The sequence below is a fragment of the Antedon bifida genome, chromosome 2 (assembly GCF_963402885.1).
Source record: "Antedon bifida chromosome 2, ecAntBifi1.1, whole genome shotgun sequence".
Taxonomy (NCBI): Eukaryota; Metazoa; Echinodermata; class Crinoidea; order Comatulida; family Antedonidae; genus Antedon; species Antedon bifida.
In genome coordinates, this window is record NC_136227.1 from 10,394,350 (window position 1) to 10,418,743 (window position 24,394).

The following is a 24,394-nucleotide window of genomic DNA, read 5'->3' on the forward strand; positions in this document are numbered from 1 at the left end:
ATATGTTCATATTACTCATTAATTAATAATAATTATTAATAAATTAATAGAAAACTAGAGAGGGCACTTTTCGACAAGAAAATGAATGTTTTTTTATGTGCGTTATTTTTCCGCTCGAGTTTATTCAATGTAGGCCTACTGTAATATACACTGTTATACTATTTTATTGGAAAGTAATTATTTTTGTGTGAATCTTCTTGGAGTTGTTTGAAAGCGTATCCGATTACTTCTTTTCTTCAGAAAACATCAAATTTAGGTCTTAAAGTGACAACTATACACCTCACACCACCAACTTCCAACACACTAGTTTCTGCCCACACACACTTTATCTCCTGAACTAACATAGTACAGTATAGGTCAAATTAAATGTTTTAATTTTTTTTTATTGCTGCCTCAAAAAATATTATATAATAGTAACAATATCAGAAAGGTAGATAGGTATTAAAAATGTTTAAAAAAATATGAATATATGTTTATACATACATTATAAATAAAATATATTAACTACTATTTTAGTAATGCAAACACAAGTACAGAATATCAGAAATCAATGAATCATGTGTCTAAATGTGGCATTATTAGGCTAATTTGCGTTGAGAAAAACATTGATGCCATTGGCCTATACAAAAAATCAAGACAACTAGACAAAATATTTAAATAAACTAAAATAAATTAATACTAATATTGGTAGGCATTTAAATAATAGTGTATATAAACTTTTCTTAAATAATAACAGTATAGGGCCTTACCAATTTATTTAATACATAATATATGAAATATATTTCACAAAAGAAATATAAATGAATTTATAAGGACATGATGATTATCAAAAATAGTCAATATAATTACATTTTAAACTCATTACCAGCATTATAAATAATATTTTAAAAAGATGGGAATGCAAGTAAATATAAGATTCATAGTCCTCATTATACACAATGATTTTCTACTATCACATATTAAAATATAAAACAATCATGCCTTTAATGACTTTACATGGAGGTCTATTCAAATAAATTTAAATAAAAGGGTCATAATATGTCTTCGTCTCCAGTTCGTAGAAAATAAGTTAGGATTCAATTCATTTCAACAATAAAAAATATCCTGCCAGTTTGTGTTCAAGACCTGCAAAATGCTTAGTTTTTAATACGAGTACGGCTTTCTATACACATAACTTTGATTTCTGCAAAAAAAAAATCTCTGTAATAATGTACTTTAATTACTGTAATAATCTAGGCATAGATTATGTTGACCGAGCCAGTGAGATGGCGATCGACTGTACTACCATAAGTCCTCTAGGTGTATACAACTTATTTCTTGTCTACAAAGTGTATAGTAGTATGCTAATAGTACTATTATTAGATTAGGTAGTTGGGAGTAGTTTGGAGAGATACATCTATTTATAAAAGAGTACTGTATATATGGAACTATCTGTGTTAGCCGCCTTTGTATTTTTAGATATAATACCAATAGGTACTATGTATTGGGATGCAATTCAACAGTTATGAATAAAAAAAGTCCTATGTACTCTGTATGTTGGAGGAAATAAGCATAAGAGAAAATAAAGCCTTGACCACAGGGTGTAAGTCACTATTTTGAATCAGTAGTATGACTTCTTAGGAAGTAATTTTAAAATTATCATTGTATAATCGAAAAGAAATATTATAATATCTAACTTTCTCCTTTATATAAATATATTATTTTATCCAAGGGGTTGCAAACACAAGTTTTCACATGTCTTGTTATGTATTGCACCTTTGTCCTGTCTTTATGTTGTCTGTAATGTCACTGCACTAACGGGTGACCGGTAAACGAGCTTCGCTCTTACGGTTATCCATCCATATAAGTTGTTCATCTCTTATGTTCAGAAATTGAAATGGTAAATAAACTGAAACTGTGCTTATGTTGTCCAGGTTGACGAGCCAGGAATGATGGTAGTGCTAGTATACTGTGTGTAGTTTAGCCTCAAGGCAATACCATGTAGCTGGAGTAGCTTGGACAAATACAGTAGAGATTTATGAGACTTGGTGTGTGATGATTCGGTATGATAAATTTGTGCTGTGAAAGACAAAATTGTAGAATTATGAAGAAAATATTGTAAAATATAACAAGGAAATTATACTATAGTATAATTAAGGGGTAACCGTATAATTTATAATTAATAATAATAAATGCAATGGCAATTACTTATATTATGTATACATTACAATATTACAAATTCATATATTATTTTATTATAAGGAAATCTGTTTTAGAATGAGAAAAAGCCTTCCCAACACAGATTTGAACCCAGCTATTAATAAAGCTGTAAAACAAAATAGACCATATTGTAGCCGGACTGGGTAGCGTAGACTTACTTGAGGACTAGGCCTAGTACGATTAGCTAGAAGGATACAGGTCAACCTGTACCCGGGCCATGCCAACTCGCTCGTACCCAAATTTTGGTTTACTTATAAATCCAACATTTTGGCTTACTCGTACCCATCATGGGCTGGCTGCCTAGTAGTAGTAGTAGTAGTAGCCTAGCCTAAGGCAGCAGGCCCGGCCCTAGCCTACTACAACTTAAGTCTAGGCCTAGCCTAGTACTAGTAGGCCTAGGCCTAGTAGTTAATATCATACATACGCCCTAGAGCCTAGCTAGTAGTAGGCTACCTAGTAGTCTACTAGCTAGGCCTAGGTAGTAGCAGTAGTAGTTATTGTAGTAGTATTATTGTATTGTAGTATTATTTATAGCTGTCCGGTGGTCCTTGGTCACTTGTCTAACTAGCTACGTCTAGGCTAGATCCCCTAGTAGGCCTAGGCCTAGGCCTAGTACGTAGTAAAGATAATTAGTTATTCTTCAACAGTCACACAATTCAGATTCTGCCGCTGATTGCTAGTGAACAGGGGGAGGGAGAGAGAGAGTTAGAAGAAGTGAAATAAGCCGTGACGTATAAATAACATCATACAAAATAATAATATAACTAACGAATCCGTATAATATAATAATGTTGTATGTTATAAAATAAGGTAAATGCGTTTAATATAATACAATTATATTATAATATAATGTATTTTATTAATAATATAATAGTAAATGTTCATGATATAATGCTAAAACCCAATAATATAATACAAAAAGTCAATAATTTGTTACATTTTTCACATAATATATTAGAAATAGATATAATATAATGCTAAAACCAAGTAATATAACACAAAACCTATAATTCATTACAATACAATATATAATATAATAAAAAATGATATAATAATATAATATTTTGAATACTTCAGACAGCTGAGGCTTGCCATAGTAGTCAATGGAATAATTTTACGTTTTGTCGCTCCATTTGACATCGTGGTATATTGCAATAACTTTGAAATTTGCAATCGAGCGACCAGCTGACTTGAAAATGTTTGGCTACATGTTTTTTTTTTCAGTCTTACGTGGGTTCATCCCCTTTTTTTTCCATAAATACATAATATAATGATTTTTTACAGTTCTTTTTGAGTTCATCTTTTTAATTATTATCTTTTAACACTTAACTTTTTGTTTGTTTGTTTACAGTTAACCATATTGTGTTTAGAGTATTTACAAACTAAATACATAATTTATTTTTCAACTAAATACATAACATACATTTCTACTAATGTTATTCCATTTACATATATTTTATAGCATAAACATAATTTGACTTATATTAAATTTTTTTAAAAATAATATTTAAACAAATTATGTTTGTATCATCATACATATATTTTTCTGCTTGTATTGTTTATACTTTTTTGTTAACTTATAAGATAATTTATCAACATATCTTATTTTTTAAAACTTTCATTATTATCTACAGTATATAATCTTTGCTTGTATTCTTCTCCTATTACATGTTTATTTTTTTAGTTATCCATAAACCTACATATTTTGTATTCGTTAACATGCCTTATTATTTTTTTTTGCATTTACATATATTTTTTAAAATAATCTTTTAAAAATCATCATACACATATTTTCTGCTTGTATTGACACATATTTTCTGCTTGTATTGTTTTCTCTTTTATGTTAACTCATAACATAATTTATCAACATTTCTTATTTTAAAAAAAAAAACCCATATTTTGTATTTGTTAACATATATACTAAAATTTAGTTTTTATTTTATTTTATTTTTTTAACACATGTTATTCTATTATATATATATAAATTCCTTATAATTTAAGTATTACTACTAGTATTTATCTCTTTAAATATATTTTCATAAACACTTGTTTAATACTCCTTTATTTATTATACAATCCCTTTTCTTTTCTTTTTTTTTAGTTTATAGTTTAGCCTATATCCTTTGATAACTCTATACCCATAAGATACAATTTACATTGTATACTTATATTACAGAATAAACTAGACATGAAACTCGTCACTTTGACGAGTTAGTTATCCGCACCACGACAAACGCCACGTGCACGTCATACGTTGGAATATTGCACACAGATAAAGATTATGGCATTATGACAAGAACTGAAGAATATGACATGCTGTTAGTGCTGAATTTTGTGTCATATAGTATATACATGCAAACAGTATAAGCTGTATACATATTACATACAGTGTAGAATAGGTGAAATTACGGGACCCGCCATTTATTCCAATTTTTAACATGGCGACGGTATCAAAATGAAACACTTAGATAGCAATTTCAGAAGGAAATTATCTCAGGAACAACATATTAACGTGTAGAAGAAATTTGAATACGTAAAATATAGATGCGCACCCTTTTAAATGTGATGAACTATTACGCAAAATATGAAAATACGACTTTTTTTATTCAACTGGCCATATGATGACGTCACAACATCCGATTGGCAAAATGTTTACATGAATTTGTATCTACAATCCAATAGCTTCCAGAAAACGTTTTAATCGTGATTATCACATTTTATTCTTACGAGTTATTACAGATTAAAATTTACTGTAAAGATGAAATTAATGACCCACGTAATTAAAATTTTTAGGCATGATGACGTCATAAAAATTAAAATATTTTTATCTCATGCTAAAGAAAGTTGATTGACCTACACAATATATAAATGTAGGAGAAAAAGGAATACAGATAAGCGCGGTGCGCTCCATTGAATGTGATGAGCAATAACGAAAGAGTCTCCTCTATATTTTACATTCGTGTGGCCATACGATGAAGTCACAATGTTTTTTTAGCCTTATTGATGCATGATCCGATATCTACAACTCATCAACTTCTAGATTTTGTAATAAAAATAAACGGTTAACGGTTTACTTTAGAAACTATGACTGTTTAAAAAACGACATAATTTTGACGATTTTTTAAGCTTTTTCATAAAAAACGCGCACGAATTGTCTAATTCAACGTGTTCGTATGGCGTTATTTAAACTGGAAAAGGTCTAAATTGTTTTCAAAATCACTGGGAAAGGCTTGAAAAATATAATTCAAGAGAAAAAAATATGTTTTTAACGCTATGTGCGCACCGCGCGCATAAAAAATTGCGCGCCCGTGGGAATTTTGACATGCTCAAAATGACAAGAAACACGTAAAAAGTTGATTAGAAATTAATTTTGCGCATTTTGAAATTTTAAATGCGCGTGCGCGCGTAACTTCTTGTCAAACATGCCATTTTTAATCCGTAGAAAGTTTGCCCCTGATATGACTTAAATTTTGTCAAAGTGTCAATACTAAATGACTTTTGGTTTTTAATCTATGATCAATCATTGAAATTCATAAAATTGCGCATAAGTCACGTTGCGCAACTATGACGTCATTCAAAAATAGGAGGTGCACAACTTCACGTAAATGCCCATATGTTGTCAAAGTTATGAAATGTTATGTTTACACATTTTAGAGGAACACGACTCACAAAAAGGAAGGAAGGAAAGAAGAATAATACAGAAAAACTAGATTTGAACTCGTCACTTCGACGAGTTCGGGTTATCCGCGCAAACGCAACATGCACATACTTTTAAAATATATGAACGCCTACAATTATTATGCCATCTTATGACATGAATTAATGTTGTTTACAGTGCTGAATTGTACCTATTTTGTAGCATACAGCATATTACAGTATTTACAGAATACACTGTATATGTTATATACAGTGTAGCATAGCCGAAATTACGAGACCCATCTTTTAAATCTAATTATTAACACGATGACGTCATCAAATTGACATATAAACATAACTATTTTAGAAGCTAATTATCTAAATAATTACATTAATACAAATTTGAAGAATTTTGGGCACGTAAAAGTGAAATGCGCTCTCGTTTAAACGCAATGAACTTTTACGCAAGAGATGAAAATATGACTTTTTGAATTCAACTGGCCATATGATGACGTCACAACATCTGATTGGCAAAATATTCACATCAATTCGTATCTACAATCCAATAGCTTCCAGAAAACGTTTTAATCATGATTATCACTTTTTATTCTGACGAGCTATAACAGATTGAAATTTACTGTAAAGATGAAAATAAGTGACCCACATTATTTACATTTTTAGACATGATGACGTCATAAAAATTAAAATATTTTTAATTCATGCGAAAGATAGTTGATTAACGTAGACAATATTAAAATTTCGGGGGAAATGGAATACGTATAACCGAGAAGCGCTTTGTTGAATTTGATGAGCAATAACGAAAGAGTAAAAAATCCTATATTTTACATTCGTGTGGCCATACGATGACGTCATAACATCCTAGTGGTAAAGGTTCTGCATGAATTCATATCTACAACATATCTGCTTACATATTAAATTAAAAAAATTGGGGGTCGTGGATGATCCTGAGGAGCTATAATAGATTAAAAATAGGCTTAATTTTGACAATATGCTGTCACTTTTGAAACTAAAACGCGCGCAAATGGTCTAAATCAACGTGTTCGTATGACGTCATTTTAATTTGAAATGATGTAAATCTTTTTTAAAATGACTAAGAAAGGCTCTAAAATCATAATTCAAGAAAAAAACACATGATTTTCATGCTCCGTGCACACCTTACGCGTAATTTTTTTCGCGCGCGTGGGAATTTTTGACATGTTTAAAATGTCATGATCAGCGTAGAAAGTTGATTAGAAATTAATTTTGCGCATTTTTAAATTTTAAATGCGCGTGCGCGCGTAACTTCTTGTAAAACATGCCATTTTTAATCCATAGAAAGTTTGCCTTTAATATGACTTAAATATTCACCATATGTCAATACAAAATGACTTTTATTTTTTATCCTATGATCAATCATTGAAATTCATAAAATCGCGCGTAAGTCACGTTGCGCAACTCTGACGTCATTCAAAATATGGAGGTGCACAACTTCAGGTAAATGTCCATATAATTATAATGACAAAGTTATACAAAAGATATATTCACAAGCAATAGGGGATATGCGACGCACAAAAATCCGGGAAAGAAAGAAGAATAACAAAGAAGAAGATGAAAAAAAAGATATTTACAATCACATGGGTTATCCGCAACTAAGTTGCGGATAACCAACTAGATTTGAACTCATCACTTTGACGAGTTCGGGTTATCCGCGCAAATGCAACATGCACATACTTTAAACTATGAACCTCGACAATTATTATGCCATCCTATGACATGAAATAAATATGTTTACAGTGCTGAATTGTACCTATTTTGTAGCATACAGCATATTACAGTATTTACAGAATACACTGTATATGTTATATACAGTGTAGCATAGACGAAATTACGAGACCCATCTTTTAAATCCAATTATTAACACGATGATGTCATCAAATTGAAATATAAACATAACTATTTTAGAAGCTGATTATCTAAATAATTACATTAATACAAATTTGAAGAATTTTGGGCACGTAAAAGTGAGATGCGCTCTCGTTTAAATGCAATGAACTTTTACGCAAGAGATGAAAATATGACTTTTTGAATTCAACTGGCCATATGATGACGTCACAACATCTAATTGGCAAAATATTCACATGAATTCGTAACTACAATCCAATAGCTTCCAGAAAACGTTTTATTCATGATTATCACTTTTTATTCTGACGAGCTATAACAGATTGAAATTTACTGTAAAGATGAAATAAGGTGACCCACGTTATTTACATTTTTAGACACGATGACGTCATAAAAATTAAAATATTTTTAACTCATGGGAAAGATAGTTGATTGACCTAGACAGTATTAAAATATCTGAGGAAATGGAATACGTATAAGCGAGATGCGCTCTATTTAATGTGATGAGCAAAAACGAAAGAGACAAAAATCCTATATTTTACCTTCGTGTGGCCATACGATGACGTCATAACATCCGAGAGGTAAATATTCTGCATGAATTCATATCTACAATTTATCTTCTTACATAATAAGTTAAAAAAATTGGGGGTCACCATTGATTCTGAGGAGCAATAATAGATTCAAAATAGGCATAATTTTGACAATATTTTGTAACTTTTTCAACTAAAACGCGCGCAAATGGTATAAATCAACGTGTTCGTATGACGTCATTTTAATTTGAAATTATGTCAATATTTTTTTTAATCACTAGGAAAGGCTGTAAAATCATAATTCAAGAGAAAAACACATGATTTTCATGCTCCGTGCGTACCTTACGCGTAAAATTTTTCGCGCGCGTGGGAATTTTTGACATGTTCAAAATGTCATGATCAGTGTAGAAAGTTGATTAGAAATTATTTTTGCGCATTTTAAATGCGCGTGCGCGTGTAACTTCTTGTGAAACATGCCATTTTTAATCCATAGAAAGTTTGCCCTTGATATGACTTAAATTTTTACCAAGTGTCAATACAGAATGACTTTTGGTTTATAATCTATGATCAATCATTGAAATTCATAAAATCGCGCGTAACTTACGCTGCGCGACTCTAACGTCATTAAAAATATGGAGGTGCACAACTTCAGGTAAATGTCCATATAATGACAAAGTTATACAAAAGATATATTCACAAGCAATAGGGGATATGCGACGCACAAAAATCCGGGAAAGAAAGAAGAATAACAAAGAAGATGAAGATGAAAAAAAAGATATTTACAATCACATGGGTTATCCGCAACAAAGTTGCGGATAACCAAAAATATTGATCTCATACAATTACAAGGAGTTATCCGCTTGGTATACCAAGCGGATAACTAATAATATTGTACCTAGCCACTGACTGATATCACAACATTGGCTATGAAAATATACTCCTAAATATATATATATATATATCTTTATCGTTTCAAATTAATTAATTAAATTTCAGTATATCACCGGGCGGTTTAGAATTAATGTTCTTTGCCTGAATTGTTTATATATATAAAAGTATCTCTTCAGAGATCCCGCCTCGTGAATAAAAATACTGAAAGATGAAGGCGTATCAATTTGATCGCAGATCATGAAAGCGAAAGTGCTCGATAAAAAATATAGAGCCAAATATAAATAAATGATAAAGACGCTAGTAAATTACCAACTGAACATAATGCATATATACAGTATGTATATATATATATATATATATAATGTTCTTTGCCTGATTTGTGTATATATAAATATATATACATTGTCATTTTTTGAGTTATTTGCCTTTGGATTTATATATAAATATATATACATACTGTATATGCATTATGCATCTTTTGTTTTATTCTCATAGCATACCTTATTTTTTCAATCATTTCATAATTTTATATTTGATTGTCTTCAATTTAGACAATATTCTAGACGATTATGATCTAATCTTTCCCATTTCTTTCTAGCCGCAAGATTATCAATTGCGTATTCAATTCTTAACATTTTTATTTCTTTAGTGAATAACAACCATGCATTTACAATTTTATTTTCTGTTCGAAAAAAAAAAAACTTGCCTAATTGTAAATAGGCCTACAAAAAGTAAAAATTGATAACAACTCATTAACAATAACATTATTGGCTACACCAAGAATAATATATTCAACAAGAATAATCAACAAATGCCTGATTTTCTTTTTTACAAGAGTTTAACATGTTGTTAAAATTCGGCTCGGCTATATGTTGATCATGGGTTTATAATGGGCCAAAAAGCCCCCTTAACCCTGCCACACTCTATCGAAAGAAGATGGACTGTGGCGATTCAAGGTAAATTCAATGTAAATTCAAGCTTTAATGTTTTGATAGCTGATCTCTGTGTTGTGTCATTCTCATACATCACTTGTTTTTGTTTCTTCGACTTACAGTTTGTTTACGTTTTTGGTTAGAAAATTAATTGATTGTCTTTTCCGAAAAAAATGCGGCCAGTTTGGTTACTTGGTTATACTGGTTAATTTTTCAGTAGAGTCGACCGCGAAGGTGAATACCCAAATTTTGTCTATCGTGGAAGTCAATTTGACTCTTAAATTTAGATCTAACTGATATATCACAAAAGTTGGGAGGTATACGAAATGCAAAAAAAATGCGGAAAAACAGACGTTCTGTGGACTGTATAATGGGCATAATAGCCTCAATTCTCAATAATAGCCCGTAATGGAGGCAACCTAGGGTGATAGAGTGTGACCAATGGCACTTTGGTCGAATTCGACTGACGTGGTTTGTACGTCAGTGTCTGGAAGCGGGAATATCTTTTGCTTTCTTTATAGGGTTAAGGTTATACACACATGTAAAATGATTAATAGACTTAAACACATACATTTTTATACAAAAAATAAAATAGCAGTAATATCATCCACATTAACATTAGACCTAACCTTATACTGTAATTAAATTGGTATTCTATAAGTAAAGTTTCTGAATGCATGTCATTAAAAGTTAAAACATTCGTTTGTAAGTGTATAAGCCTATCGATAGTACCATCTTATATCTAAATAATGATAATAATAATAACATTTTTAAATATGAAACGTGATTCATCACCATACATCAATTAAATAACTTGTATGTTGTACAAATTATTTTGTTTTACTGTTTCCTGTTGCATTTGTTATTTATTTTTATTATGTAAATAACAGTTGTATTTAAATAAAAGAGCGATGGAAAGAACAATTGTTTGTGTCACATTACGAGAAGCCAAATGGCGATTATAGCAAAAAGAGGACAACATAAGGACAAAATGATTCACAGAATCTCAGCCGAGAATCTGCAAAAGAAGAAGGGACAAAAAACGCAGAGGGACGACATTATAACTTATACAGGGGAAGCTTAGGCTAGGACAGAACAAAACAGAAAGGAATTGCAGAGGCTTGAGGTCGGCTACATCCGACAGGGATGTTGGAGCCGACGTAAGGAAGGTCATGCCCTCTTAGAAATGATAATAAATTGGTTATAGAAAATACAAACAATAGCCATGTTTCTAATTTTGAAATAGCTTATAAGATCTAATTGGCATAGTACTTGTGTTATTTATCAATAATAAAAATTTCTTACTTAAATTGAAATGTATAGACAGTTTTAACTCCGGTGAATTCCGTTGACCATGTGCAACAATAATCAACAATATTTGTTGATCTGCAGTGTAATGTTGGAGGTGATGGCACGACTAAAATATAACAGACAAAATATAGTAAGCCTATGACCATTTGTTATGTGGATTAAATATGCGGAGCGGTTTGCGATAATAATAAATCTCGTCCCAGTCCCCAACCCTATACAACAGACATTTCAAATATTGTGTTTTTATCTGCTATTGTATGGGTGTTTAATCTGGGACGTGCGGCCAAACACGCCAATTGCCACATACTGTACATTCTTGTTATTAATGGTCATTTTAAAAATAAATATAATTTAGGACTAATCATAAATAATCAAGTTATTAAAAGCCCCATTCCCTACAATTGTTGACGTTTTGTAAAAATGATGCGTGTACCAATTATCATTAAAAGTGTGTATCTCTAGTTATAAAGTATGTTATGAAGTAAATAGATTATGTAGATTATAAATTAAAGAAAGTAAAGTAAGTAAAATGTTGAACACTGTTCCAAAATATTAGCTTTTGAGAAGAATCTACATGCTTTCCTTACTTTACTCAATGTTATAGCAGAAAGTTGGTACATACGTTTGGTTCTGATTTAACCTCCTAATGAAACCAATGTTTACTATAAGTTAATTAGATAATTAAAATAGCTAGATGGTACGCTCGCTTTGCCCGCGTTCCATTTAGATCGTGCCCACAGATGGACGTTCACACAGTAACCAGCGTAAAAAATGTACGTACCGTAGGGCTATAATACATTGCCATTTTCAGAAACAAATAAATAGACACAATGATGTAGTCAACTAAAATTAGCACCTGGGAATTACTTCCGAAAGAGAACACATTTTTATTTTTGGACTCATTTAAACAAACCCAATTTGTGTTTTGTGTGTAACATTAAGGTTGAAGGAAGGTACAAAGAGGAACCATTTTTTTTTACAAATATATTCTTTATCCACTCAGCAACGAAATATTGTTTTCATGTTTTAGGCTTATAAATAATATACCACTAAATACAGTAAAACATTTGCGATTTAATACTTTGTTAAAACTGTCACTGTCATAGTCGATTGATATAGTAAAAATACATGTTACGATACACTACTACGACGTTTATATTTTTTGTAATTATTAATTAATACAAACGTTGAGAAGCAACTGTCAGTTATATAGTTTATTTGCATATTATGTGTTTATAATCTAACAGTAGGGCCTCCCACATCACAGTAATACAGTTTATTTGTATATATGTTTATATTATATCTAACAGTACCAACACTCACAGTAAGAAATTTGCGATTCAAATGGTGACCAAAAGTTGTTAATAGGTATTTACAGTATGGTATTGCAATACTATATCTTAAGGTTTTAAGATTATTCTCTAAGGGTCCATACATTTACCTACTTGAGTTAAACGGGTCTAGGACAACTATCCCCTGGACAACTACCACCCGGACAATGACCACCCGGACAATAACCTCCTTGATTGATTGATTTTCAAATCGACTAATGTAATCAATTGATTAATATTGTAGGTTTTTCTTTAAATCTAAAGTAAATTTAGGAGGTTCTGTTCTGTAGAAAACGAATTGAAAAAAAATGAAATAAGTAGAAACATATCATGGATATAATTATTCTTTAGGTTCTAAAAACGTTTATTGTCCTATTTTCTCAGGAGTGGGAAGAAAATGTAAAAACAAATCAATTTTAGTTCTTCTATGAAGTAGTAACAGTAAAACCAATATTCCATTATTACTGGACTTGTAGTCTACCTACCTTGTCATCTGCCCATTGGCAGGTCCATGACAGTCATTTTCTTGTCCTTTAGTTGGTAATATTTGTTTCCATTTTTAGGTCTATCCAGTAGCATCACTATTTTCAATAATTCTCCATTTCTATTACTGTGACCAATCCATTTCTTCTGCTGTTCATTAATGCGTTTCATTAGTTGTCTTTCTTCTCTTATTTTATTCAAAATGTCATCAGTCCTTCTGTGTTCTGTGTTTCTCCAACACCTCTGTTTATTTCCTCTTTTTTTAATGTCCATGTTTCGCATCCGTATAATGCAACACTCAATACTAATGCTTTAACCATTTCCTTTCTTGTTTCAATACTTGCTTTACTTGTTAAGAATGTCCTGTTTGTTCCCTTTGCCATTCCTATTCTCCTTAGAATCTCACTCTTACATCTGCCATCTGTTGTTATTTTTGTCTCCAGGTAGCAAAAGGAATCAACTTGTTCAATAATTTCCACATCAACATATATTTCTATTTGTACATTTGCTCTTTTTGTAATGCACATTACTTTAGTTTTTCTGGTGTTTATCTTCATTCCATATTCTTTCCCTGCCTCATTAATTTTCGCTAATATTTTTTGAAGACCGACATTAGAGTTGTCCATCACAGCCTTATCATCAGCAAACCGTACATTTGAGATTCTGTGACCACCAACTTTTACTCCATCACTACAGTCTGTAAGTGCTTCTGAAAGTAGAAATTCTTCATAAATGTTGTAGAAGTTAGATGATAGTATTCCTCCTTGTCTGACACCTCTACCTATCTGTGCTGGTTCAGATAATTTTTCATCTATTATAATTGATGTAGATTGATTGATATACAGCTCCCATATTAACCGTCTGTCCCGATAGTAACACCAATTCTATACAAGATGTCCATCAATTTGATCCAATTAATCCTGTCGAATGCTTTTTAATAATCCACAAAGCATATATACAATTTGTTACCATATTCTAAGGATTTTTCTCCCATCACTCTCAGCACAGCAATCGCACCTCTGGTGCTTCTTCCTTTTACAAAATCAAATTGTTCCTTCCCAATAAACTCTGCAAGTTTTGATGCAAATCTGTCATTTAATGCCTTAAGTGTTATTTTAGATGTATGTGTTATGAGACTTATCGTTCGGTGTTCATCACATCGTTAGGTGTTTACTTTCTTCTCCAAGGGTATTACTACAGCTTTAGTGAAATCCGCTGGCCATTTTCCTTGTGTGTAGATTTTGTTAAAGAGTTTGGTAAGTTCCAAGGTTGCTACTTATCCTAACTGTTTTAACATCTCTGCAGGTATCCCATCTATGCCTTCAGCTTTTCTTTCATGTAGTCTTTTAATTCCTTTTGTAATTTCATCTCTTAGAAATATTGGTCCCAGACTTTATCTTCTTTATTTAATACTGCTTGTGTACCCTTGCGTCTTTTAGTGTTAATTCCTGATAGTTCCTGTATTACTTTATATGATATGTCACTCCGTCCAGCCTTCTGTAGATTATCTATTTCCTTACATTTATTACTAATCCACTCTTCTTTTGCCTTACCTGTTGTTCTTCTTAGTTGATTATTTAGTCTTCTGTATTCATTTCTTCCTTCTTCTGTATTTATATTTTCAATTTTCTCCTTTGTTCCATTTGTATTATAATCTTATCTGTGATCCATGTTTTTTTTTGGTCTTTTCCCCCTTCTATTTTGTTTGTTTGCACTGTCAATAATCACTTTCTTTATCTGTAATCATCTATTTTCATCTCCTTTATTAACTATATATATATCTCTTTCATCTCTAAATAGTTCCTGTACGTTGTTGCTATTTTGTAAGGCTTGAAGATTCCATCTATTCTTTGCTTTGCCAATTTTTATTTTCTTGAATTTTATATCCTTCATCATAATTGCAACAAGAGATTATGGTCTGAACCAAAATCAGCTCCCGGAAAAGCATTACAATTTTTAACAGCATTTCTATATCTTTCCTACCAGTATGTAATCAAGTTGGTATCTTCCTGTTGCTCCTGGTGACACCCATGTGTATCTTCGTTGTAAAAGTTGCTTGAAGAGAGTGTTACAAATTACAAAATTGTGGTTATTTCCAAATGTTATGAGTTTATATCCTCTATCATTTTGTTGTCCTAGTCCAAATTTTCCAGTACTTTTTTTCTTCCTCAATACTACAGCATTGAAGTCTTCCATCAGAATATTATTTTCATTCCTACAACAATCTAGTAAGCTTTCAATTGCTTCATAAATATTATCCACCTCTTCTTCTTCACTATTTATTGTAGTCATATACACTTGTATAACCACAGAAAGTGCTTCAATTTTAATCATCATTAGTCTTTTATTTATACATTTAATTTCTATAACTTTCTTTCCAAACTCTTTATCTAAGAGAATTCCAACTCCATGCTGTCCTTGTTTATCAGCACCAGAGTGTATCAGTCTAAAACCTTCAACATCTATATCTCCATACTTTGCTAGACTTGTTTCACAAAGACCTAATATGTTAAGATTCTCCCTTTCCATTTCCATCTTTACATTTTCTTTCTTCCCATGCCTTAATAGTGTTCGCACATTCCATGTGCCTATCTTAGTATGAGGTTTTCGCTGGTTGACGACCTGGTCATCTTCATTTATAACCTTGCCGGACGCGAATTTCAGTATTACATCTTCCTGAATTCCGTTAAAGTCATTATCGATTTCTCCTATATTGACTGCCATAATTCAAGGGAATATTTAACATTGAGGTGGTTTCCCGTTGCCTTCCTTGCTGTATACTAGCAGCTGTCTTTTAGTTTAAAACTTGGACATCTCTAGATCGGTAACAACATGATGGCCATTTTACACTATGTGTCATGCCCTTTGCTGTCATGTTACAACAACACCTTTTCTGTCAGGGATTGGACCCTTAGCCTTTCGTTTTCCCTTTCTTCTCCACAAGGCAGCGTAAATTATTTTCAACCATTCCTCACTATATTCTATCTTTTCAACAGTAATAATCCATATTTGATGTTCCTCAGTCATTTAAGTTATTACTTAGACTTTTCTATGGTCGGTAACACGATGGCCATTCTACACTACAGTATGTGTCATGCCCTTTGCTGTCATGTTACAGCACCTTTTCTGTCAGGGATTGGACCCTTAGCCTTTCGTTTTCCCTTTCTTCTCCGCAAGGCAGTGTAAATTATTTTCAACCATTCCTCACTATATTCTATCTTTTCAACAGTAATAATCCATATTTGATGTTCCTCAGTCATTTAAGTTATTACTTAGACTTTTCTATGGTCGGTCACACGATGGCATTTAATTAGTAAACAGGGTAACATCAGGTGGCTAAAATCAGTACCGAAAGTACGCACCAACTTTATATACCATCGAGTAAATATTCTAGATATAACGCGATTTACCGAATTTTGCCCTTACGTAAATTGATGTTATAGATGCAACTGGAGAATATACAATGCATTGTTTTGCGTATTTAATTTAATTTATTTTTTTTATTATATTTCATATAATAATTTGGTTTTATTTTAATATATTATTTATTATAAATTTATTTGAGTTAAAAGATCATGGGATTGCTGACTCCTGTAGTTATAATATTCTTATTTACTAAAGCAGTCTCTGCTCAAATAATCTCTTTACATTTTACATTATGGTTTGTTGGTCAAATAAATAAGTGAAATAATATAAGTGAACGGTACCAAAAGATATAACGTGTCTGTATATGTATTAGCTAGTTATGATAACACATACCCAGTTATATTATTAATTTATTTTAAACGTTAAACTCACCGGGAAGAGGGTCAACTGAATTCCAGTCACTGAACTGGTTATCTACTGAAAACCTTGATCGAACTTGAAATTCATATTCAGATACCGCTGTTGCAATCTCCTCAATAGTTATCTGCTTTTCACGCTGTTCTTCAATCTAATAAAACAATTCGCATTATAGTCACTTTGTCAAATTATTGGGAGCCGCCTGACCTTTTTTTTTTAGAGCATTTGTGTTTTACATTAAAAGAATCGTTAAACTTCCACCGAAACTGTATGATCACGATCGTCAAATGCTTCAGGTTTGTAGACGATGACTGAATTCGTATTGTCTTGTTTGGAACATCACAAATATTACTAATAAAAACAATTTTAAAAAAAAGTTAAAATAAATAAATAAATTCCACTCCTGGATAATGGAACTAACAAATGTTTTCAACTTCGACCGAAACGGTATTATCACGATCGTCAAATGCTTCAGGTGTGTAGACGATGACTGAATTATCATTATTGTCCTGTTTGGAACAAATAATTATTAAAAAACATAAAAAAAAAACAATTAAATGAAATAAACAATTCCAATCCTGTACAATGACTAACTAATTAACATTTTTTTTAAATTTGCATTATGCTTTAATCTTTTGAAGAATGTTTCAATGTGGAGCTAAACAACAAGGTAATCTTTTGGAAGGAACAAATAAGTTGTTTAAAGATTTAAAAATATATATTCTATATATATATTTCATACATATTTAAAATATATATCTATTGCCAATTGTATTACATTCAAATCAGTTGATGCATTCGTAATATATTGTAGTTATTCATTGTTGTCCCCTGATAATAAAGATATGGCAAAACGAATAAAGAAAATGATTGTAACTTCGTACCTCTTTCCATGTTTCATTTAAACGTCTGTAGCGAAGTTGAACCCATAGCGAGTTACAAAAAGTGCAATGTTCTTGCAATTTCCAGAACACTATGATGTTTGATTCATCCACTGAAACGCTATCAATTAATGGTGGCAAAGGTATGGCTGAAAATACAACGAAATAAAACGATTCGATCGTACGTAAAGCCATAAGAGCTACTCAAGTGAATACTGGTAACATCTTTAATTTGGATATTAGTAAAAGTTATATCTAAACTATTAAAAAGATTAACTATAAATATACAGACCTTCCTTCTTAGAATCAAATGTGTATGTTGTATTAGCAGTACCAAATACATTTTCAACAACTACTCGCACTAGATGTGCTTTCATCGGATTTCCATCTCTTTCTGAAACTCTGCATGTGCTGCCGTTTAGCTTATTAGAACAGTTGATCCACACTTTAGAATTGTTTCTAAGAAAAAAACAGTTTATATACTTTATACTAAAAGAATGTCAGTAATCAGCACTTAAAAATCTATAAACAGTAAGAGCGATGGAAAGACAAAATATGTTTGATGTCACATTATGAGACAAAAATTAGAAACACTGTGATAAGAAAATTCACCAAAGTCAAAGGAATAAGGGACAAACTAAAAGAAGCCAAATGGCGATGAGCAGGTCATATAGCAAGAAGACAGAACAACAGATGGACAAAATGCTTGACAGAATGTCAGCCGAAAATTTGCAAACGAAGTAGGGGAAGACATAAACGCAAATGGAAGGATGATATCATATCATACACAGGTACAATTTAGGCTAAGACAGCACAGGAACAGAAATGAATGAAAGAGGCGTGAGGACGGCTATATCCGACAGAGGATGTTTAGCCGAGGTAAGGTAAGGTCATGCTCTCTGTATTATAGTTAGAAAATGTATGTATAAGAAATTGGTTATAGAGAATACAATCAGTAGCAATGTTTACGATTTTAAAATAGCTTATGATCTAGCCTAATCGGCATAGTAAATTTTGTTATTTATCAATAATAACACATCTCTTACTGAAATTGAAATATATATCTCATTCTAACTCCGGTGAATTCCGTTGACCATGTGCAACAATAATCAACAATATTTGTTGATCTGCAGTGTAATGTTGGAGACGATGGTACGCCTAAAAGTTAGACAAAATATTGTAGTTATAGTATTAGCCTAGGCCTATACAGATATTGAATGTTTAGAGGTTAAATATAAGATTTGATATAACCGAGGGAATGATATTTTGTTCGAGGGAAATATTATATTCCCTCGAACAAAATATCATTCCCAAGTGGTTGTCAAATCTTATATGTTTTACCGATATCAAAGGTGATATTTGTTATATTACATAGCCAACCACAGGATGAATATCTACTACTGTGTCGGGTGTAGCTAGGCCTCAGCTCATCTGTAATAAGCCTGCCTAGTTAGGCGTTGCATTTACCTTATATAGTGAAGAATACAGATAATTAGTAATTAATGATTCCTTGGTAGTAAAATACTATCACTTAGGCCCAGTTCGTTTAAATTAACAGAAGAATTTCCATCAATAAGCCTACATTAATAATAATAATAATATTATTATATTATCATGTATATAGGCCTAGGCCGAATAAAATGATTCATCTCCTTCGAGAAGCCGAATCACCGGATGTTTAGCGCGCCGCGCGTACCAGGTTACTACAGTGAGTATTAACCAATCATAAACGGTCTTTCATCAAATCTAGGGAGGGCTAATAACAAACGAGGGCGCGATGTATGCATAGTTTAGTTGATTAATTTCTTTAAGCAAGTTGCGTGGCGCAGCGTGTAAAACGTTGTATCGTGATGATGTACAAATCATCGTGAGTTCTCAGTAGATGATTTTTGTTTATTTATCGCCAAACGAGAGTGTTGCCACACGAAAATTACTCAGTCAATATCATCGTACTCAAGGATATAATATACGATTTACGAGCCTCGCAGTAGTATTCATGTGATGCAGTTTTAACCAATCACGTTCACGTATTTACATAGGCTATGTAATATAATAAAATAGCCAATATATATTTGTTATGTGGATTCTTATTACATGTGTGGAGTGATAATAATATATCTTATCTCATTCCCCAACCCCATACAATAACGAAAACAGAATATGTATTAGTTATAATTATTACTCGAGGATATAATATACGATTTACGATCCTTGCAACCTTTCATAATTCACCAAATGCCATTATTTGTACCATTACACGAATATAAAACATTCATTATTCGTTTTATATAACATCTAAATAGATTCTTGTCATTTGAATCAAATAAAATGTAGGCCTAGCCAAGGCCAACATTGAATTCACATTGATTAAATTAGCAACATTTGGTTTTTAATAATGGTATTAAATATTATTATTTATGGAGTTTATAAACGCACCTACTGTATTGTTAATTATGTCATCAAACGATCAAACAATCCTAGGCCTAGCAAGGCTAAAACGTCTAGGCCTAGCCTAATTCTAACAGACCTATGCTCACTAGGCCCAGATAGGTTACACAGCCTACAGCAATACGAAACTTCGCCAGGCAACTGGAACTATTATAATGGCTAATTATGTTAAATTTAAGATGTTTTATATATATATCTCCAAATCGTACACTAAAATCTGCTGCTGCATATTGGTGTTTACAAATAAAACAGGCAAGAAAACACGTGACGCTGTTGTATTTCAAAGTAATTTTTACACTAGATTTTTTTTCATATGCAAAGCATTTTTTTTGTACATAAAAATGTTTAAAAAGTACTATTAAACAATTTAATAGTGTACACTATTGCACTCCATGTGACCCACAATCGTCCAATCAAAATGACAAGAATTGATTTAGGTGTTACATAAAATAAAATAACCTATATCTACTTGTTATGTGGATTCTTCCACTCCATGTGTGGAGTGATAATAATATATCTTATCTCAGTCCCCAACCCCATACAAAAACGAAAACAAAATATTTTAAATAGTTTGTTTCGTCTATTATTGTATGGGTATTTAATCTGGGACGGTGCAGCCAAACACGCCAATTGACACATTCGCTGCCATATAAATGTAACGTTCAAGTTAAACTTTGGTCTCGTTCAGGATTTTTTATTTACCCGTAAGTTGGTTTCATGAATCAATTAAAGGCCAGGTGCGGGCAAAAAATTTAAATTGATCATACATTCCAATAATCATCGATCTATAGTTTCCTCTATGTTTCATAAGTTTTGGGATTTTATTTGTATTACACAAGCTTGTTGAAAATAAGCACTTTCTTATCAGTGGGGGATAGTTCAAATTACACAGTAAAATCTCTATTCTTTTGTACAAAAATTTTTTTAAAAGAGAGGCATTTTAAAAAGCTATGAAAAATAAACGGTGTGGTGACAAATTTTATCAGATGACTAAATATAGGTAATATAACTTGAATATTACATTTCTGATATTTTTATTCAACTTCAGATTTTTATTTTCATGCTATAGCAAAAATTATCCACCGTATATCCACCATCTTTTTTCACCGTCTAGGGAGTCACCAGACATGTTATTACATTAGGTTAACTACCTAACTACTGAAAAAAAAGTCTTCTTTGTTTTTATGGAAGAATTTTGCCAAATTTTGCATTTGACCATATTAAGGGAAATTCATGTTTTTTCGTTTTGATTTCTGGTACAAATATTTGATTTATGTACAATTAACCAAATATTATTTTTACAATTCATGCCTGTACCTGAGCTTTAATGTTAACTTTGGTGGGATCAACTTACCCGGGTAAAAAAAGTCTTAAATCTGTTTATACTTAGAACATGACTGTCATCCGCCAAGAAACGCAGTATGAGGATGATGATATTTTAAACTGTTTCTTATTTATGGTGTCATTGACTAAACTTACTACCAACTGTTAATGCCGATGCTGTCTTTTGACGGTTTAAAAAACATTTAATCCACTGTTCATAATATGTTATATGTAGGTTTCTTAAGGTAAGAATTGCTTCTGTACTTGAGATTACGGCATTATTATTTCCAGTAATAATAGGTACATTATCAAGAGACCATCCAATATCAGAAGCATTGTACCGTGTTGGTTGATGTAACGTACATGTAAAGTTCAGGGTGGAACCGGCCAATCCATATGGATCAATGGGTGTCAACACAAGATATGCAACTGTACAACAAAGAAAATATGGTAAAATTGTAAAGTACAAAACAATGACATTGAAATATTTATTTAAAAAATATTTATTAAAGAGATTTCTCATTTATTTAATTTCAATTTTTCTACATAACAATAAACAGGGTGTAGCGGAAAATCGAAAGTACTGAAACTTTCATTTTGTGATGTACTTAACCAGCCCTTGTCAACTTAGACGATACAATAAAGTTGTAAATATCAAGCTGATACAGCCACTGAGGTATATTGCCTATAACAAATAAATCCCAAAGTTTACACATTTTCTTCTTCAGAATTTAATCTTTACTTTACAGTTAAGATTGACGAAATGATTGTGTTGTCTACTTACTTGATCTAGCATTGAAACAATAGACAATGTTCAAAATGATCCAAATCTGGAACGTCCACAATGAAATGTTTAATGTGTAAGAGAGTTCCGCCATCATCTTTGGAACAATCGAAAGTGAGTTGTTAAAACATGATATTGCATAGCTTATGTAAATACAAGAACGTGATTGGTCGAAATGGCATCACGTAACTACCCAGTGACTAGAGTCCATGCAAACACGTGCGTATAAGATCATTTTGGGTAAAGGTTATAAAGACTACAACAATTCCTTTAACATTTTAGATTTGCTTCAGATATTTAAGGATTGGTTTCTTTAATTTTCTGTTAGTCTTAGGAAAGGAAAAGAATTTTTGGAGCCCCTATGTAAAGCTAACCGAATAGCCCTATGCTTTATCTGATACGCTTCCTTAATGAGAGATAGACTTGTATACAGTAAAACTAAAGAAATTATGTGAATATGTACAAATATATATAACTAGCAGGTAGTAGTCAGGGTCCTCGTGTATTTCCGTAGGATTTTAATGCCCAAAGTGAGATTTCACTTGATTTCACTTTATTATGGTGCTAGGATACCAAAATTGCTAGGTAATACATTTTCACAATCCCGTAACCATGGTAACAGTTCCAAGATCAAAATGGCGCCCAATCCGTAACCCTTTGGTCTATCAACAAGATATTGGTATCAGAATACTCGGAGCGTATATATTTATATTCATTGTAATGGAAAATTTTTGACGAAATGTAGGAAATGCTATTGTTCTGCACTATTGACCCTTAACCTTGACTTGCTGGTCATACAAATTTTAAAATGGTCTCAAATTGCTGAGGCCATACATATTTATATTATTGTAATGCAACATTTTGTTAGAAAATGACCGGAAGTAAAGTTATTGACCTTTGACATAATAAACATGAACTTGATTTATACTGCATTTATCTATTTGAGCATGTATCGGTAATTATTTGTGGTAAAACATTTCATTCAAAATATTTCATTCAAAACATTTCATTCAAAACATTTCATTCAAAACATTTCATTCAAAACATTTCATTCAAAACATTTTATTCAAAACATTTTATTCAAAACATTTCATTCAAAACATTTCATCCAAAACATTCAATTCAAAGCATTCAATTCAAAACATTTCATTCATATATCGCGCCATTCAATTCATATCGATGCATTTCATTCACATATCGCGTCATAAAATTCATATCATCGAAATGTTGCGTAAACGGCGTTCCATATGGGATAGTGTGTCAAATATTTTTTTACTTGAACAACAGCCAAAAACAAGTTTTTTAAAGAAGTAATATTGTTCGTTCCATTTAATTCCATGGTAGCCTCTGAGTCCTGGTTGGATGGGTATTATTTTGAATGCGTCGGTTATATCTGTTTTTATCAATAATGCTCCAGGACCCTGATTTTTAATAATTCTAATAGCGTCGTCTATTTTGACGTATTTTAGTGAATACTGATCTTTATCTATAAGTTCGTTCAAGCTCGGGTTGTTAATATCATCGTGCGGAGCGGACAAGTCAACGATTAGTCTCTTTTTTGTTGGAAAATTTACGTTCTGTGATGCCAATAGGGTTTATGCGATATTGTTTGTATGGAATAACATTGTATGGGCCTAATAAATATCCTTTGTAACTTCTGTTTTTACCAATTCAGCAATCGTATCGGGTTGCCTCGTAGTAGTTCTTACATTCAATAGATTGCTCTGGAAGTGATTTGATACCAGTAGGAAAACCATATACCAACCTGTCTAACAAATAGTTCTTTAGATACGTGTTTGGACACAGTGCCATATGCTTATGTAGCTGTTCAATATTTATAGGGGAGTGGTTATTGTTGTATCATAGTTAGCGGTTTCGTTTAACGTTATGCAGTGGCCCCTATCACTTGAGGCCCCTGTCCGTTTTTTGACCACCTGCATGCTGACTGTGAGTGACCGCTTTT

At 31.8% G+C, this 24,394-nt stretch overlaps 1 protein-coding gene across 1 annotated transcript; it reads right to left on the reverse strand.

Moving 5' to 3' along the window:
* Window positions 1-1,011: 1,011 nt before the first annotated feature.
* On the reverse strand, window positions 1,012-19,029 carry LOC144835275 (uncharacterized). The gene is made up of 7 exons (XM_078690345.1): window positions 18,923-19,029; window positions 18,169-18,335; window positions 17,880-18,025; window positions 17,011-17,146; window positions 11,393-11,504; window positions 1,756-2,058; window positions 1,012-1,183 (listed from the first exon to the last, which is right to left on the reverse strand). The coding sequence occupies exons 1-6, from the start codon at window positions 18,943-18,945 to the stop codon at window positions 2,016-2,018; spliced, it is 627 nt and encodes a 208-aa protein (XP_078546471.1). The 5' UTR covers window positions 18,946-19,029; the 3' UTR covers window positions 1,012-1,183; window positions 1,756-2,015.
* Between the last annotated feature and the right edge of the window lie 5,365 nt (window positions 19,030-24,394).

What these genes read in the sequence shown, in the direction of transcription:
- LOC144835275 (XM_078690345.1), bottom strand. Translation starts at nt 18,945, where the DNA reads ATGAGATATATATTTCAATTTCA. An exon ending in ATTTGATTCTAAGAAGGAAG is followed by an intron (nt 18,026 to 18,168) that starts GTCTGTATATTT and finishes TTGTATTTTCAG; the next exon opens with CCATACCTTTGCCACCATTA. An exon ending in TAAATGAAACATGGAAAGAG is followed by an intron (nt 17,147 to 17,879) that starts GTACGAAGTTAC and finishes TTGTTTTATTAG; the next exon opens with ATTGAAGAACAGCGTGAAAA.